The sequence below is a fragment of the Entelurus aequoreus genome, linkage group LG14 (assembly GCF_033978785.1).
Source record: "Entelurus aequoreus isolate RoL-2023_Sb linkage group LG14, RoL_Eaeq_v1.1, whole genome shotgun sequence".
NCBI classification, from domain to species: Eukaryota; Metazoa; Chordata; class Actinopteri; order Syngnathiformes; family Syngnathidae; genus Entelurus; species Entelurus aequoreus.
This window is the reverse complement of record NC_084744.1, coordinates 43,303,225-43,323,450: the sequence shown is the minus strand read 5'-3', so window position 1 is coordinate 43,323,450 and position 20,226 is coordinate 43,303,225. Positions and strand designations below refer to the sequence as shown.

The 20,226-nt window shown below is 38.2% G+C and overlaps 1 protein-coding gene across 1 annotated transcript; it reads left to right on the top strand.

Annotated features, from left to right (window-relative positions):
• The first annotated feature begins 8,537 nt into the window (after positions 1-8,537).
• Positions 8,538-9,151, top strand: LOC133664289 (protein FAM237A-like). The gene is made up of 2 exons (XM_062068799.1): positions 8,538-8,617; positions 8,738-9,151. Exon 2 carries the CDS (start codon positions 8,738-8,740, stop codon positions 9,149-9,151), a length of 414 nt encoding a protein of 137 aa, XP_061924783.1. The 5' UTR covers positions 8,538-8,617.
• The last annotated feature ends 11,075 nt before the right edge of the window (positions 9,152-20,226 follow it).

Genomic DNA, 20,226 nt, shown 5'->3' with positions numbered 1-20,226 from the left:
TGTATTCCGCCAGATTCGTTCAGCCTTCCTGCTGAACGAATAAAATTAAAATAATTTGTAGCTTATTCTTACGTTTTGTACACTGACTAAGGGGCTAATAAAGCACATTTAAAAGCATTAAACACATCTGATGGATATTTTCATCATACAGCATTAAGTATAGTTCTGTGTTCAGCTGTTTGTCGCCAGATCTTTGTTTGCCACGTTGACTTTGCCACACTTGCAGCGTTCTCCTTTTGGATCGAGCTCCTCCAGATGATTCCTTGCAACTTTCGGGGCTCTACAGGTCTGTCCTTGTTATTCCTAGCTTCGCCCAGCGTCCTAGTTTATGGTGTTGGTTTTGTTTGCTGCCTTTTTCCATTGTGTGCCAGTGTTTGCCCTTTTGTTAGACCTATTTGTATGGAAGATTAACTGTTTGCTGGTTTCTGCCTCTGCATCTTGGATCTGCACCACACAACCTAACAACTCCTCAGACTGATTGATGTGCACGTTAGAGAGATACAACAACAATTAACACCCACCACACTCTCGTTCGTGCAATTACACTGATGGCTAAAAAAAACATAAGTAAAGTGGTGCATATAAACACATTAAAACAATGCACTATTGGAAGATATCGTTAAAGTTGCAGTGCGAAGAGAGCGTGTTTTTCCGAGACAGAGAGGATTTATTGGCAAATGATGACCATATTGCCAACCTTGAGACCTCCGAATTCGGGAGATTGGGGCGGGGGTTTGAGGTGGGCGGGGTGGGCGGGGCCGGGGTTAAGGTGGAGGAATATATTTATAGCTAGAATTCACTCAAATTCAAGTATTTCATATATATATATATATATATATATATATATATATATATATATATATATATATATATATATATATATATATACACTACCGTTCAAAAGTTTGGGGTCACCCAAAGAATTTTGTGGAATATCCTTCATTTCTAAGAACAAGAATAGACTGTCGCGTTTCAGATGAAAGTTCTCTTTTTCTGGCCATTTTGAGCGTTTAATTGACCCCACAAATGTGATGCTCCAGAAACTCAATCTGCTCAAAGGAAGGTCAGTTTTGTAGCTTCTGTAACGAGCTAAACTGTTTTCAGATGTGTGAACATGATTGCACAAGGGTTTTCTAATCATCAATTAGCCTTCTGAGCCAATGAGCAAACACATTGTACCATTAGAACACTGGAGTGATAGTTGCTGGAAATGGGCCTCTATACACCTCTTTAATGTAGATATTGCACCAAAAACCAGACATTTGCAGCTAGAATAGTCATTTACCACATTAGCAATGTATAGGGTGTACTTCTTTAAAGTTAAGACTAGTTTAAAGTTATCTTCATTGAAAAATAAGGACATTTTAATGTGACCCCAAACTTTTGAACGGTAGTGTATATATCAGCTAGAATTAACTGAAATTCAAGTATTTCATATAAATCTATTAAAAGAAATACTTGACTTTCAGTGAATTCTAGCTATATATATATATCTATATATATATATATATATATATATATATATATATATATATATATACATATATATATATATATATATATATATATATATATATATATATATATATATATATATATATAGATATATATATATATATATATATATATATATATATATATATATATATATATATATATATATATATGAATAAAATAAATACTTCAATTTCAGTGTTCATTTATTGGCGCATATACACACATACATAACAATTCTCTACTCGTTGTATGAACTAAAATTCTTATTTTCAATCATTTAAGAACTTGCAAGTGTACTTCTTCTTCTTACTCGTCGTCGCCATGACTGTCTCTTCTTCGTTCTTCTGCTTGGTCTCCTTCTTGTTGTGTGTGCAGTTGTGCACTCTCCAAAAGCCGTAGATGTTGTAACGTGACTGGGCCGGCACGCTGTTTATATAGCGGAAAAGCGGACGTGACGACAGGCTGTCCTCACTCAGGTCTGCATGGACCTGGAGGGGACGTGCCTTTGTTGTCCGGCTGGAAATCGGGAGAAATTCGGGGAGAATGGTTGTCCCGGGAGATTTTCGGGAGAGGCGCTGAAATTCGGGAGTCTCCTGGAAAATTTGTGAGGGTTGGCAAGTATGATGATGACACCTGGCTCATGAGCCGCTTCAGGTTCCCCCGAACCGGAACTGTGTGGTTGTAGAGCACAACACAGCGAGGAGTCATGCCCTGCCTGTGCCCACACAAGTGCTGACCACACTGGGGTCCTCGCAACCGGGGCCTCTCAGAGGGAGCTGGCCCGGCCTATCAGGACTGTGCCATTGGATCCTGAACCGAGCAATGCAAGCGGTGTGAAACGGAATTATTGGCATGTTAGCTAAGTATATTAGATTTATATACAATACAGCAGAACGGGCCATTGTTAAATGGGAACTGCCCCTTTTTTTTTGGAATTTTGCCCATCGTTCACAATCATTATGCAAGACATGACGATGGACGTTTTCATTTCATTTTTTTTTGCATTCTAAATATTACATAAATGCTATCAAAAATCTGCTTACAGTGGAGCCTACGGGAGCCTCGCAATTCCGCCTACAAAGCCCTTAAAACGGGTCGGGAACCTTTTTGGCTGAGAGAGCCATGAAAGCCAAATATTGTAAAATGTGTTTCCGGGAGAGCCATATAAAATTGTTTAACACGGAATACAACTAAATGCGCGCATTTTTAAGTAAAACCAACATTTTTAGAGTATAATACTTCTTACCATTAATGCGACTTCTTTAACAGGTGCGGTACAAAACGGATGGATGGATTAAAATGCATGAGAATGTTTTATATTTTGAGACTGTAATTACCAGCGGAATTATTCCTTACTTATCGTGTTAAGCAATGTCAGTTAAGATTTATCTGAGAGCCAGATAAGTTCCCTACCCCTGCCTTAAAAAACATCCAAACACCTTCATTGAGGTTTTTATAAACATGATGTAAGTATATAAGTAATGTAGTAACTCGCACATTTATATTAACATTTAATATTTATGTATTTTGATCATTTTAAGCATACGCGGCGCAACCTTTGCTCTTTTTTTCCTTCATCCCTGATTTCTGCTCGCTGCAGATTTTATGAGGGCTAACATTGCCCGGGTCATAGTTTGTTTTAGTTTGTTTAGGTTTTGATTCACTTTTGGTTTAAGTTCTGTTTCAGCACCCCTGTTTTGTGTTTCTTGGTTGTCATGGGTGCTGATTGTTTTCACCTGCCTCTGATTAGTGTTCGGAACGCTCACCTGTTCCCAGGCACAAATCAGAGAGCTATTTAGTCCTGCCTGTCGCTTCACTCCTTGTTTGGTGTTTGCTTCCTGTGGGCGCTCTTATTTTTGTTCCCCTTCCTGCTTTTCTCCCTGAGCGCTCGTTTGCCTCACCTGTCCCTGATTGGCAGCCTGGCACACCTGGTTGCAGTTATTTATGCCTGCCTCGCCTGTTCCCTATTTTGAGTTTATTAAAGGACTCTTACTTGCACGTCGTCTCCTGTTTCCTGCATCTTGGGGCCATTCAAAATCCTCACAGGGTTGCTCTTTTTACAATCACCGGTTATGTTTTTTAGTGTTTTCCATACAATTTTAGGGTTTGAGGCCACTTGAGTTATTTGATTTTGAAAATAGTCCATTTCAGCTTCATACATTACAACAGTAGACTTATTTCTAATTTGCATGAATTGTCGTTTTGTTTCCTGGTTCGAATCAAGAATCATTTTCAATCGAGAAATGATTCACCCCAAGAATTGTAATCAAATCGGGTGTTGTCGGTCTGTACCCCAGAGTGCATAGACAGCAAGCAAAGTCCAGATGAAATTAATTTATTCACAAAAATAGGCGCACTGGACAGGATATAAATACAGAAACTAATAATAAAGTCCAAACTGTCATGAGAGATCATGACACTCCACATCCCTAATATTTTGGTAGCACCCCTGCAGTGTTTAACTTCAATGCGTGCATGTATACTCTTTAACAAAAAAAACAACCGGAACATTGAACACGCTGAGTGCTTAATATTTCACCTTTAACCAGACCTTGTTCCATGGAGATTTCTGTTGGGTCAACAGCGCTTTAACCGTTGCGGTGTTCAAATGCTTTTCTACTCCTCCAGGATCCCCTATAATATGTACCTCCCGATGAAAACGTGATCAGTATTTATAGGCTGCCGACTAAACAGCCGTCACTCCTTATGACACATTGTTTGTCGGAACATTTTATTTTTCAATAGGAAGATGGAATTCAATTATAAAGACCTTGGCGTGTGCAATTGTGTACAAACGCCAACAGGAACATTTAGAGTTGGCATCTCACTGTGAAGATAATCGCATCTGACATCAGACAGACGCCTGACATTTCAGTAAAAGCCTGGAATTGGAACTTGAGCAACTTCCTTTTTCTTGCTGTAGAACATGTCTCCACCTTTTTATCTTGTCAGAATCTTTGTATGCAGGGCTTAACTCTGGAGTCACACGTGCTGTGTGGTGAAATAAAACTCAAACTCATTAAACAGTTCTTCAATTTGGTCAGAGAGTCATGAAAACAACAAGGAGTGTAAAAGCAGAGGAGTGTTGAATGGAGTATTTTTTAATTGGCACCTGTTTGGCCAATTGATGAATCACCTAACAGTAATGCAGTATTTTGTAGTGTTGTGGGCATTTCATTAAACCTAAAGTAGATTTATACTAAAAATATGTCAAATGATTACTTTTCAATCAGATTAATCACACTTTTTGATTTGGATTAATGATGATTATGCACTGGTTATGACTCGCTTGCATCATTTAAATTAAACAATCCCAATATACGGACAAACATGCAATTTTATTGTCAGAATTCCATGCAGGAACATTTTTGAAGTATGTTGCTTGAAAGTACTACATTTATTTGTTTCAGCCTGCTATAAATAGTCGTTTTGATTGTAGACTGTAAAAGTCTCTCTGCTGTGAGGGCTCTCCTGGTGCTGACAGATCTTTCTTGTGTACAGGTTTGAGCAAGTCTTTTATTGACATACACAAGTTTTGTTTGCTTTCCAGCAGTACACTTTTTAGGACTTTTCAGTCCGGCGTGTCTCTGCTTTCTCGCTCCAACTCCAACCACGTGTCTCGTTCCGGCTGCTGCTAATAAGGGTGACAGGTGATTAGATAATCAGCCCCAGCTGGGCAATCTACTCACCTGACTTTGGCTTTGAGGTCGGGCCATACACATCCCTTCCTGCAGGGGTCGCGCCGACCACGCCCTCCTCCACATAGGCTATTATAGCTAATATAGACACATAATGTGTTGCCTTCATTATAAGACTTATATAAGACTTTTAAAGTCATTTTGATAGTAGGCTATTATAGCTAATATAGACACATAATGTGTTGCCTTCATTATAAGACTTATATACAGCTTTTAATTTTTTGCGACTCCAGACAGTTTTTTGTATTTTTGGTCCAATATGGCTATTACATTGTTCTGGGTTGCCGACCCCTGCTCTAGACCCAGGCTCTTGTTCAAGAATACAACTTTGATTTTCAACAATAGAACAATTATTTTTGACCCTTTCATTTCAGCTGCACATTAAGAATGGTTTTCAAACAGACTTCTTTCATCCCAGTAACATTGCAAAAATGTGTCCCATTTGGTCCACCAATGACGCTGGGATCATTATACATGCATTTGTTACGTCTCGTCTAGATTACTGATAACGGATTATTTTCATTAAAAAAAACACTGGCTTATTAGTGACCCTCAGAACCCTTAAAAAAATGTCTGCAGGCTCTCTGCTATTTTCTATTTGGGCTCCAGTACTCTGAAATGCCCTACCAACACTAGTTAGAGATGCTAGATCAGTATCAGTTGTGCGCCACGTTGTTCCAGACCACAGCAAACATTACCTAGCTTGCCAAAGATTGTAATAAATCCATTAGAAGAAGACAGCCTGCCGTTTCCTTTAACTTGGACACACACATCTATACCACTATATACACCCCTGTATACTTTCCCCCACAATCTGAATGCTTCTGTATATATGTATGTAGTATAATATTTATTCCAGTGGATTTTTTTTATGCATTCTATATAGGCTATCATGGCTAGTGATTTACCAAACACAGAATCTGGAACAGCGCTACTAAAACCAGATGTTGCGAGCACATATCCACTTCCACTGGTGGGCCGCGTCTCTTCCTACAAACACGAATGACACAGCTCAACCAAACATGACATAAGAGGTCACATTGCCATTCAGACTGCAAGTACATTTAAAAAGCTCAGATTCCAAATGGATTTGGACTCCCTCCTGATGTGGCCCCAGTCAAATGCAAACAAATAAGATTCGAAGCACTTTGGAGCACTTGGCAAAACATATTTGCTTTGTGTCACTTAAGGGCAAAATCAGATTAGGTGTGCAGTGTAAACGGAGGTAACCGTTTTGCAACCACCGTTTTCTGTCTGTATTGAGCTCTTTAGTAATGTTCATGCAAACTGACACAGTTTAAATACTAAAATTCTATTTTCTTAAATACTTTTTTTTTTTTTTTTACCTTAAAGCCTTCTTGTGTTCAAGGGCTTATTTACTACCTCTAACAACGAAAAAGCTGTGAAAACGATGATGCTGTGTTCCAAATTTAAATTATTTACTGAACTTGTGTGAACCTATGGCTTTGCACTTTGTTATATATATATATATATTTATATATATATATATATATATATATATATATATATATATATATATATATATATATATATATATATATATATATATATATATATATATATATATATTGCATTCTATTTTAGTTAGTTTATTGAGTTTACAACCCCCTGGCGCTGTTTTGTACTGTTTTTGTACTTATTTTGATTATTATTATTTCCCAATTGTTTGTAAATGTTGCAATTTATGAATAAACGTTTATTAAAAAAAAAAAAATATATATATATACAGTATATGTATATATTTTTAATAAACGTTTATTTATAAATTGTTTTATATATATATATATATATATATATATATATATATATATATATATATATATATATATATATATATATATATATATATATACCTGTATATATATATATATATTTTTTTTTTTAATATATATATATTTTTTTATAAACGTTTATTTATAAATTGCAACATTTACAAACAATTGAGAAATAATAATAATCAAAATAAGTACAAAAACAGTACAAAACAGCGCCAGGGGGCTGTAAACTCAATAAAGTGACTAAAATAGAATGCAATATATATATATATATATATATATATATATATATATATATATATATATATATATATATATATATATATATATATATATATATATATTCATACCAGGGGTGTCAAAGTCTAGAGATCAGTATCAGTTGTGCGCCACGTTGTTCCAGACCACAGCAAACATTACCTAGCTTGCCAAAGATTGTAATAAATCCATTAGAAGAAGACAGCCTGCCGTTTCCTTTAACTTGGACACACACATCTATACCACTGTATACTTTCCCCCACAATCTGAATGCTTCTGTATATATGTATGTAGTATAATATTTATTCCTGTAAACAACACATTCTGAACATTCGTTCTCAGGACTGGACTGTGCACCTTACCTCCTTTTGCACTATTTTTCTTTTCTTTCCTTCCTATGTTTTGAATATTTGCACTGATACTGGAGTTGCTTTTAATCTCATTGTACCTGTGTATAGTGACAATAAAAGGCATTCTATTCTATTCTTTGGCCATTCTAAGACAGTCTGTAGATGTTGCCCTCTAGTGGGTTCTTCGGACCACCACACACTGCCAGGAGAGCCCGGAATTCAGGGTATAACACTGTTTTATTTGCATCAATGTCGACAGGTTTCTGCTTTCCAGCAAAATGTATTTTCCCTTGCGTCCGCTCATCAGCACCTCCAACTCCAACCTCCGTGTCTCGTTCCGGCTGCTGCTAATAAAGGCGACAGGTGATTAGATAACAAGGCCCACCTGGGCCATCCACTCACCTGTCGCTGTCTTCGAGGCCGGTCCTTGCACATCCCGTTCCGCGCCCCCCTCCACATAGTCATTTTCAGGAGTTATCTCACCTTCTGAGTAGCCTCTGGTTTACTAATGGTTTATAATGTTGTAAAAATGTGTAGAATAAATATTACATTTCAACATTTCTGTCAACGAAGATTTGTTTCAGCCTGTGACAAATACTCATTTTGATAGTAGGCTATTAGACACATAATGCGTTACTTTCATTATAAGACTTATATATGGCTTTTCATTTTTTGCGGCTCCAGACAGATTAGTGTTTAGTTTTTTTGGTCCAATACGGCTCTGTCAAACGTTTTGGGTTGCCGACCCCTGTGTTAGTAGAATTCTCCTCCAGGGGAGTGATCAGAAGCATTCTTCGCAGCAGCAGCATTGACAAATGATAGGCAAGTGTTTCCTCCCGAGTGATTCAACAGGCCCTTCCTCCCGCAGGTACAATCTTCAGTCCTCATATGACTAATGATCACTCGCTTCAAAGTATTAAAGACAGCTTGAGATTGGGAACAGGTTGCAAACAACAGAGTTGCGTGTTTGCAAAAGGAAAGACGAGGCGGTGACGACTCCAATCAGCGTTTTTTTACGGTAAGTGCGCAGTTTTCATCTCATGTTCGCCTCCTCTTATTTCTCCTGGCTGCGTTATCAAAATTGCACATCCCAATTGAAATATCAAAGTAGTTTTTGCTCGACTGGCCCGCCCCGCAGATGGCCCCCATGGCGCTGAACAAGCCGGCGGCCACGGTGTTGGTGCTGAGCTACGTGTGCGCCGTCCCTCTGCAGAGCCAGAAGCCGGGCCAGGTAGACCCCCTGGCGGTCCCCCGCGCCAACCCGCAGTGCTGGGACTCGTCGTCGGCGCTGCTGCTGGAGATGCGCTCCCCGAGGGTCGCCGACACCGTGCCAGCCTTCTGGGACCTCATGGTGGTCCTCAGGTCGTCGGACAACAGCAAGCACACGGCCCTGTTCTGGGACCTGGCCCGGGTCTTCTGGATCAACTATTTGGACTGCGTCATGTCCAGGAGCCACGGCCTCGGACGCCGACACGTGACCCGCGTCCACTCCCTCACCACTGACGGTGAGTGTCCACGCCCACACATGTTCCATGCAGAGAATGGATTTTAATAAACCTGATTTCAAATATTCATAGAAATACTCATATTGCTATTGTTTACATCTACAACATGAACATTATTCATTCATTTGGAGTTGCAGTGCAGTTTTACAGGCACATTTAAAGTGTGTACCGTAAAGTATTTACTTTTATTGTTATTTTGTTTATTATCCAGAAATGTTTTCGAACGCTCAGATTGTGCATTAAGTAACAGGAGGTCATGGATATGAAAAACATTCTGTTTTTTTCATTTATCACAACTCTTTTTTTTCTTCTTTTTTTTTTTCTTTTTTTTTTTTTTGCATCATTTCCATCCAAAAAATACTTTATTATTATTATCATCGACAATAATACTTAGTAGACCGACGTTAGTATTATAGTACTACCCTGTCAAATATGCTAATTAGTTTACAGTTAATTCATGAAATAATTCATGAATTCCACTACTTACTGTAAATACTGTTTTGCAGTATTTACAGTCAAATGCTAGCCAGTTGGATATGTTTTAAATATGGCAAACAGATACAATTACTCAACATATTTTTTATTGAAGACATTTGATTTTTATTTGCACAACCTTACATTGTGATATGTATTACAATGTGTCATTGTAATTTATGCCATGCACCGTACTGTAAAGTGTGGGAAAAAAATATTTTAACTAGAGATGTCCGATAATGGCTTTTTTGCCGATATCCGATATTCCAATATTGTCCAACTCTTAATTACCGATTCCGATATCAACCGATACCGATATATACAGTCGTGGAATTAACACATTATTATGCCTAATTTTGTTGTGATGCCCCGCTGGATGCATTAAACAATGTAACAAGGTTTTCCAAAATAAATCAACTCAAGTTATGGAAAAAAAATGCCAACATGGCACTGCCATATTTATTATTTAAGTCACAAAGTGCATTATTTTTTTTAACATGCCTCAAAACAGCAGCTTGGAATTTGGGACATGCTCTCCCTGAGAGAGCATGAGGAGGTTGAGGTGGGCGGGATTGGGGGGGGGGGGCAAGGTTAAGTTTGGAGGGGGGGTAGTGGGGGGTGTATTAGTGCTGCAAGGGGTTCTGGGTATTTGTTCTGCTGTGTTTATGTTGTGTTACGGTGCGGATGTTCTCCCGAAATGTGTTTGTCATTCTTGTTTGGTGTGGGTTCACAGTGTTGCGCATATTTGTAACAGTGTTAAAGTTGTTTATACAGCTACCCTGAGTGTGACCTGTATGGCTGTTGACCAAGTATGCGTTGCATTCACTTGTGTGTGTGAAAAGCCGTAGATATTATGTGATTGGGCCGGCGCGTAAAGGCAGTGCCTTTAAGGTTTATTGGCGCTCTGTACTTCTCCCTACGTCCGTGTACACAGCGGCGTTTTAAAAAGTCATACATTTTACTTTTTGAAACCGATACCGATAATTTTCGTTTTTAAATTTTTTTTTAAAGCATTTATCGACATCTCTAATTTTAACACATCATTCAAAAGTGAAAGTGAAACTAGTTCTTTATGCTATAGAGCAGGGGTGTCACACTCATTATAGATGGGGGGCCACGTGGAGAAAAATCTACTCCCAAGTGGGCTGGACTGGTAAAATCGCGGCACTATAACTTAAAAATAAAGACAATTTCAGATTGTTTTCTTTGTATATAAATAGAGCAAGCACATTCTGAAAATGTACAAATCATAATGTTGTTGGTTTTTATTTTTTTACACTTACATATATCTTTATTTTTCGTTACTTATACTTTCTGTGATTATGTTCATCAGTCAACTCATTGGTGTTCATTTTCAATCCATCACGATAAAAAATAATATCAAAATCAAATTACAGGATGTTATTTATGTAGTTTGCTCATTTTCCTCGACTGGCGCACTAACATGTGGTTTATTTTCTTTTTTACATATGTAGCGTCATCTACAAAGATACAAAGAATTGCTATTGCGACATCTAGTGGACACATTTAAAACAGCAGTTTCTTTCATTCAAAAATTTCGGCTAATTTTTATTCTTAGCAAACTCATCCCGCGGGCTGGATAAAACCTGTTCGCGGGCCTGATCCGACCCGCGGGACGTATGTTTGACACCCCTGGTATAGAGCATGACCGACTGTTTCATACAGTATCAACAGCACACTCGTATTAGATCCTATTATATCCTATTATTTAGAGCAATAATTACAAAATATTTTAAAATGTAAATTTGACACTGTAAAGCGGTCAAATAATGTAGTGTGTGTGGGTGTGTGTGTGTGTGTGTGTGTGTGTGTGTGTGTGTGTGTGTGTGTGTGTGTGTGTGTGTTCTGGCAATGCTTACTTAATGGGGACATCGCTCTGTTTACACAGTCACCTTTAGGGGACCTCTGACGGTATGGGGACAAAAAAACAGGTCCCCTAAAGGGAAACCTTTTTAAATGATAGTCAGATCCATTCTGAAGATGCCGAAGTGATTTTTTAAGCTTTGGCCCATAAAACATGTTTACTGGTTAGTTTGAGTGTGAGACATTTGCACAGCAGCCCCCTCATCGGGCTGTAGCTGGTACTGCACTCGCTGCTCTGCTCACACTTCTTCCGTGTGTAGTTAATCACTTCCACCTGGTCCCCATAACGTTCTTTATGTTCAATGTTGTTAAAAATAAAAAGTAAAAATAAAAGTTTAAATGAGTTTGTATTTTATTTCTGTCGTTCAAGGTAAGATAAGATAATCCTTTATTGATCCCACAACAGGGAAATTTGGGTTACTTTGTTTACGTGTTTCAAATATTGGTAAAAGAGAAAATTAATTTTCTTGAAAAGTGAAACATGTGTTATCCTGGCATTAAAGGCCTACTGAAACCCACTACTACCAACCACACAGTCTGATAGTTTATATATCAATGATGAAATCTTAACATTGCAACACATGCCAAAGTGCAATTTTAAATTTCCGGCTAAACTTCCGGTTGAAAACGTCTAGGTATGATGACGTTTGCGCGTGACGTCAATGGTTGAAGCGGAAGTATTCGGACACATTGTATCCCAATACAAACAACTCTGTTTTCATCACAAAATTCCACAGTATTCTGGACATCTGTGTTGGTGAATCTTTTGCAATTTGTTTAATGAACAATGGAGACTGCAAAGAAGAAAGCTGTAGGTGGGATCGGTGTATTAGCGGCTGGCTGCAGCAACACAACCAGGAGGACTTTGAGTTGGATAGCAGACGCGCTATCCGACGCTAGCCGCCGACCGCATCGATGATCGGGTGAAGTCCTTTGTCGCTCCGTCGATCGCTGGAACGCAGGTGAGCACGGGTGTTGATGAGCAGATGAGGGTTGGCGTTGGTGGATAGCTAATGTTTTTAGCATAGCTCTGTCGAGGTCCCGTAGCTAAGTTAGCTTCAATGGCGTCACTAGCAACAGCATTGCTAGGCTTCGTCCGGCGGTACAGCATTAACCGTGTGGTTACAGGTCCAGAGTTTGGTAGTATTGTTGATCCTCTGTCTATCCTTCCAGTCAGGGGCTTATTTATTTTGTTTCTATCTGCATTTAAGCATGATGCTATCACGTTAGCTCCGTAGCTAAAGTGCTTCACTGATGTATTGTCTTGGAGATAAAAGTCACTGTGAATGTCCATTTCGCGTTCTCGACTCTCATTTTCAAGAGGATATAGTATCCGAGGTGGTTTGAAATACAAATCCGTGATCCACAATAGAAAAAGGAGAAACTGTGGAATCCAATGAGCCAGCTTGTACCTAAGTTACGGTCAGAGCGAAAAAAGCTACGTCCTGCACTGCACTCTAGTCCTTCACTCTCACGTTCCTCGTCCACAAATCTTTTATCCTCGCTCAAATTAATGGGGTAATAGTCTGCTTTCTTGGTCCGAATCGCTCTCGCTGCTGGTGTAAATGTGAGGAGCCTTTCAACCTGCGACATCACGCTACTTCCGGTACAGGCAAGGCTTTTTTTTATCAGCGACCAAAAGTTGCGAACTTTATCGTCGATGTTCTCTACTAAATCCTTTCAGCAAAAATATGGCAATATCGCGAAATGATCAAGTATGACACATAGAATGGATCTGCTATCCCCGTTTAAATAAGAAAATTTCATTTCAGTAGGCCTTTAATAGTACTGCGATTCTGTATGGTATCCATCCTTAGTTAAAACTAATATATTTTTCCAAAAACAAAATCTGGTTTAGTGTTCCTTAGGATGACATTTTCATACAGCATGATTATAAAACATTATTACCTTAAAGTATGATTCACATTCAGAATTTTCCATCCTTCTATATATGGTATTTGGAGTTGCAGACAACTTCAATACTGCTAAATAGCAGTTTTCCGTAATGTCACAGAAGATGCAGGATTTGTTTGAACATTTGAGTGGTGAAACTTCCTATAAGAGGACAGCTGTAGTGCTGTATTCTGAGGATCATGTCATATTTCTTTTGAACTTTTTTTTCTTTTCAAATGGTCCTCAGTAGTGTTGCGTCGGACCAGTTCTTCCTCCAAGGGAATCTAATTTACTGGTCAATCCCTTTCGATGACATCTCCTGAAGGAATCAATAAAGTACTATCTATCTATCTATATATGCTGAGTAAGAAGGACCATCAAGACAGAATTGGAATATTTTCAAGTATATACCAAAGCTTTAGGAGATCAACTTAATCAATACATTCATATCGACTGCTCTAGTTGATCTGGCATTCCAAAGGAAAAACACACTCTTTTCACACAAAAGAAAGCCCCCATCTCCCCCCCTTTCAACATTGATAAGAAACAAATGGGGGAGGTTTTCACATTCCAAGTGGAGACATAAAACAGACAATCTGAAGACAAAGAGAGACTGGTAGAATAAACAAAGGAAAAGTACTAAATACTCTAAACATGGCTATTTAAAAAGAAATAGCTCTTAAACCTATCTGCTTCCTTCCACAGTAGTCACATACAAATGTGTGTGAATTATGCAAAACTATTTAAATTTGGTCCCCATGAACCATATTAACTCTTTTTCCCCAGGGTCCCCAGTAAGAATGATCAGCACATTACTTCATCAATCCAGAGATTTAAAGACGTGTATGAGCTAACTGGGCAGTGGCCATTTTACACCATTTTTTTTATGCCTCCACAACCTGTAGAAAGGGTGGTCCCCACAAGTGATGATCAAAAACTTGGTCCCCATTCCAAATGATAACCAATATGTGTGTGTGTGTGTGTGTGTGTGTGTGTGTGTGTGTGTGTGTGTGTGTGTGTGTGTGTGTGTGTGTGTGTGTGTGTGTGTGTGTGTGTGTGTGTGTGTGTGTGTGTGTGTGTGTGTTGCCTCCAGAGTTCTTCAAGTTCAACAGCTCAGGGGGGAACTCCCGGTTGCGGCTAAGCTTCCGAGTGAGGCACAAAGGCCACATCAAAACCATGAAGACCAAAACATCTTGAAAAAAGCCACACTGCCTTGCAAATAAACACAACATATATAACGATACAATACTGTACTGAATGTTGTTCTTGGGCAGCGTCATGAACAAAGATGGTTGTATTTTGTTTGAAGGTATTAATAACACTGTAATGGAGTCCTCAGCACAGTGTGTATATTGAAGTGTATTTCTGGTCTTGTCAATACCTCGTCCGGACAGAAGGATGACCCGGTTGTGCGGCTGGATCAAAAGAGACGTCGGAGACGCTTTTACTGAACCAAAAGTTGATTTATTACAAGCGAGCGTCTTTAAACAGGTGTGCAGTACCCGGAAGAACCTAGGTAAAAAAAAATGAAGGACTCCTGAACTGGAGAAGCCAAACCACCAGTCTTTTATTCCTTCTTTCTCTGTCTGGGTGTGTGCTACGTCAGGACAGCACAACCTGACCATGTGAGGAGATGTTCGTGTGTAAGTGTCTGGAAAACAACTGCTTTAAGTCATAACTCAAATGTTGGCGTTGAGCTAGACAGGTAGTCTCCTCTCAAGGATATTTCAGTTTCAGTTTATGTGGAACATGCATACGATACAATGTAATGCATCGCACAACTCCAGTTGTTTCATTACAGCACGTCCGTAAAGGAATAGGAAGAAGCAGAGTTTATTTAATCCTACCCCTTTTCATTCTATAGCAATTTTATCCAATTTCCTTGTTCTCTGTAACAGAACAGTGAATAAATAAATAATATACCATAGTAAGCAAACAATTATTAAATACATAAATAATATTTGTTTAAAAAAGGGAAAAAATGGGTTCAAGATGTTCATCATAACTCTTGTTCTGTATACTTTGTGAACACTTTCCGTTTGAACAGTCTCTTAAACTGAATCATATTGGTGCTTTGTTTCATTTCTTTGCTTATTTTGTTCCATAATTTAATTCAACATACTGATATACTAAAGGTTTTAAGTGTTGTACGTGCATACAAATGTTTTAAATTACATTTTTCCTCTAAGGTTATATTTCTCCTCTTTTGTTGAGAAGAATTGTTGTACATTCTTGGCTAGCAGGTTCTAGTTTGCTTTGTACATCATTTTAGATGTTAACAAATGCACCAAATCGTTGATTTTCAATAATTGTGATTTAAAGGCCTACTGAAAGCCACTACTACCAACCACACATTCTGATAGTTTATATATCAATGATGAAATCTTAACATTGCAACTCATGCCAATACGGCCGGGTTAACTTATAAAGTGCAATTTTAAATTTCCCGCCACACTTCCGGTTGAAAAACTCCTTTGGATATGATTTATGCGCGTGACGTCACAAAATCCACGGAAGTGGTTGGACCCCATCTGACCCGATATAAAAACCTCTTGTTTTCTTCGACAAAATTCCACAGTATTGTGGACATCTGTGTTGGTGAATCTTTTGCAATTTGTTTAATGAACAATGGAGGCTGCAAAGAAGAACGTTGTAGGTGGGATCGATCGGTGTATTAGCGGCTAAGTACAATACTTACAGCAACACAACAAGGACTACTTACTACGCCTAGCCGATGCTTGCCAGCAAACCCACGGATGAAGTCCTTCGCCGCGCCGTCGATCGCTGGAACGCAGGTGAGCACGGCTGTTGATGGGAAGATGAGGGCTGGCTGGCGTAGGTGGAGCGCTAATGTTTTTATCATAGTTCTGTGAGGTCCGGTTGCTAAGTTGCTAAATTAGCCTTAGCGTCGTTAGCAACAGCATTGTTAAGCCTTACCAGGCTGAGAATTTTTAACCGTGTAGTTACATGTACATGGTTTAATAGTATTGTTGATCTTCTGTCTATCCTTCCAGTCAGGGGTTTATTTATTTTGTTTCTATCTTCATTTGAGAACGATGCTATCACGTTAGCTCAGTAGCTAAGTGTGTCACTGATGTATTGTCTTGGAGATAAAAAGTCACTTTGAATGTCCATTTCGCGTGCTCGACTCTCATTTTCAAGAGGATATAGTATCCGAGGTGGTTTAAAATACAAATCCGTGATCCACAATAGAAAAAGGAGAGAGTGTGGAATCCAATGAGCCAGCTTGTACCTAAGTTACGGTCAGAGCGAAAAAAGATACGTCCATCACTGCCTCTCAAGTTCTTCACTGTAAGGTTCTTCATCTACGAATCTCTCATCCTCGCTCAAATTAATGGGGTAATCGTCGCTTTGTCGCTCCGAATCTCTCGCTCCATTGTAAACAACGGGGAATTGTGAGGAATACTAGCTCCTGTGACGTCACGCTACTTCCGGTACAGGCAAGGCTTTTTTTTATCAGCGAGCAAAAGTTGCGAACTTTATCGTCGATTTTCTCTACTAAATCCTTTCAGCAAAAATATGGCAATATCGCGAAATGATCAAGTATGACACATAGAATGGATCTGCTATTCCCGTTTAAATAAAAAAAAATTAATTTCAGTAGGCCTTTAATAAATAAAGGATTTGTATGTTCTCTATATCCAACATTATGTATTATTCTAATTGATCTTTTTTGTAACACAGTTAATGAATGAAGTGCACATGTGTAGTTGTTTCCCATATTTCTACACAATAACTCAGATATGTAACACTAGTGAGCAGTAGAGAATATGAAGTGATTTTTGTTCTAGAACATATTTTGCTTTATTCATTATTGACGTGTTTCTTGCTACTTTATGTTGAATATTTTATGGTAATCATTTTTGCATTCCGAAGTCCCAATTAGGGCCTCTTTTATACAAGAAGTGATCCAATCCACCTGCGAATATCAAACTAAGGGGCCTTATCTTATTATGTGCTCAAACTGAAATACCACTATTTACTTCACCATATGTTGTAGAACATAATATGAGTTAGTTAATTAATTCACTTCATTATCAACAGTGAAAGAAGGATAGCCTTCTTAAAATGTGCAAATGTGCACTTGTGTGCTGCACTTTTATTTAAGCACGTGACTCACAAATCTGATCCTGGGTCAGATTATTAAACGGGACATGCCTTCTCGACAACAACATGAAACACAAAACATTTCTGGATGATTAAAAATGTCATTGCCATGTCCATGATTACACCATTAAACATAATTACTGGAAAAAAAAGATCATAATGTAAATAATAATCGAAGTTTATGATGTCCCCTGTCATGTAAAATTGTCATGTAGTGAAGTGAATTATATAGCGCTTTTCTCTAGTGACTCAAAGCACTTTTACATAGTGAAACCCAATATCTAAGTTACATTTAAACCAGTGTGGGTGGCACTGGGAGCAGGTGGGTAAAGTGTCTTGCCCAAGGACACAACGACAGCGACTAGGATGGCGGAAGCGGGGATCGAACCTGGAACCCTCAAGTTGCTGGCACGGCCACTCTACCAACCGAGCTATACCGCCCCATGTAAAATTGAATTTTCAAATGATGTTATAAGGTAATACTGTATGTGTCTCTATAGACTAGAGCAGTGGTTCTTAACTTTGTTGGAGGTACCGAACCCCACCAGTTTCATATGCGCATTCACCGAACCCTTCTTTAGTGAAAAATAAAATGTTGGGGTTTTTTCAAATTCAAGACAAAGTTATATGTTTTTGGTAACACTTTAGTATGGGAAACATATTCTAAGTAACAAAGATTTCATTTAGAGTTTTTTGGACACTAGGGGAACATATTCTAAGTAACAAAGACTTAATTTAGAGTTATTTGGATAGGGTTAGGGGGTTAGGGCCATGGTTAGAGGGTTAGGGTTATAATAAGGCCATGCCGAATAAGGCATTAATAAGTACTTAATAATGACTAGTTAAGAACCAATATGTTACTAATTTGCATGTTAATAAGCAACTAATTAATGGTGAATATGTTCCCCATACTAAAGTGTTACCATGTTTTTTTACTGGTGCACAAAATGAACCGTGCATGAACACCACCTTGTTCTAAGAACAAAATCAACACAGTGCATAAATTCACAACAAATTACACACCTGCAAATCAGTGTGACTTCTGCTGTTGCCGTATCCGTAATACGCCGATAGGGAGAAGTTTTTATTTACACGATGAGTCGGGTGTGTCTTGACCTCCCCCGAACCCCTGAGCCCGACTCACCGAACCCCTAGGGTTTGATCAAATCCAGGTTAAGAACCACTGGACTAGAGCCTGTTATGTAAGAAAAATCCATCATATATATACAGTATATATATATATATATATATATATATATATATATATATATATATATATATATACACACATATATATATATATATATATATATATATACACACATATATATATATATATATATATATATATATATATATTGCTGACCTATGGCACTTTTATGAGTGGGTCCCTTTTGGGTTCTAAGAGTGAGTGTGTACAGTTGATCGTTTGCACAAGGTTGTTGTTTTTTAAAGTGACCGTTTTGGTGTCGCGGGGGACGCTGGAGCCTATCTCAGCTACAATCGGGCTACACCCTGGACAAGTCGCCACCTCATCGCAGGGCCAACACAGATAGGCAACATTCACACTCACATTCACTCACTAGGGACCATTTAGTGTTGCCAATCAACCTGTCCTTTAAAATCTGGAGTGACACCTGAAGCTTGTCCCTCTTCCATATATATATATATATATATATATATATATATATATATATATATATATATATATATATATATGTATATATATATATATATATATATATATATATATATATATATATATATATATATATATATATATATATATCAATCAATCAATGTTTACTTATTTAGCCCTAAATCACGAGTGTCTCAAAGGGCTGCACAAGCCACAACGACATCCCCCGGCTCAGATCCCACATCAGGGCAAGAAAAAACCCAACCCAATGGGATGACAATGAGAAACCTTGGAGGGGACTGCAGTTTGATTGATTAATATTAATATTCACACAAATTATCATGAGTATAATTATCTGCTTTTCAAAAGTACCAAGTAGTAGTAGTAGTAGTAACTCTACATCAGTCAAATCCAGTGGTTCTTAACCTGGGTTCAATGGAACCCTAGGAGTACGGTAAGTCGGGCTCAGGGGTGTGGCGGAGGTCAAAACACACCGGACTCATCGTGTAAATACAAACTTCTCCCTATCGGCGTATTACGGATACGGCAACAGCAGAAGTCACACTGATTTGCAGGTGTGCAATTTGTTGTGAGTTTATGCACTGTGTTGGTTTTGTTCTTTGAACAAGGTGATGTTCATGCACGGTTCATTTTGTGCACCGGTAAAAAAACATGGTAACACTTTAGTATGGGGAACATATTCACCATTAATTAGTTGCTTATTAACATGCAAATTTGTAACATATTGGCTCTTGACTAGTCATTATTAAGTACTTATTAATGCCTTATTCGGCATGGCCTTATTATAACCCTGGCCCTAACCCTGTAACTCTAACCCTAAACAAATAACTCTAAATTAAGTCTTTGTTACTTAGAATATGTTCCCCATACTAAAGTGTTACCAAAAAACATATAACTTTGTCTTGAATTTGAAAAAAAATTTGTATTATTTTTTTTTCCACTAAAGAAGGGTTCGGTGAATGCGCATATGAAACTGGTGGGGTTCGGTACCTCCAACAAGGTTAAAGGCCTACTGAAACCCACTACTACCGACCACGCAGTCTGATAGTTTATATATCAATGATGAAATCTTAACATTATAAC

What these genes read in the sequence shown, in the direction of transcription:
- LOC133664289 (XM_062068799.1), top strand. Translation starts at nt 8,738, where the DNA reads ATGGCCCCCATGGCGCTGAACAAGCCGGCGGCCACGGTGTTGGTGCTG.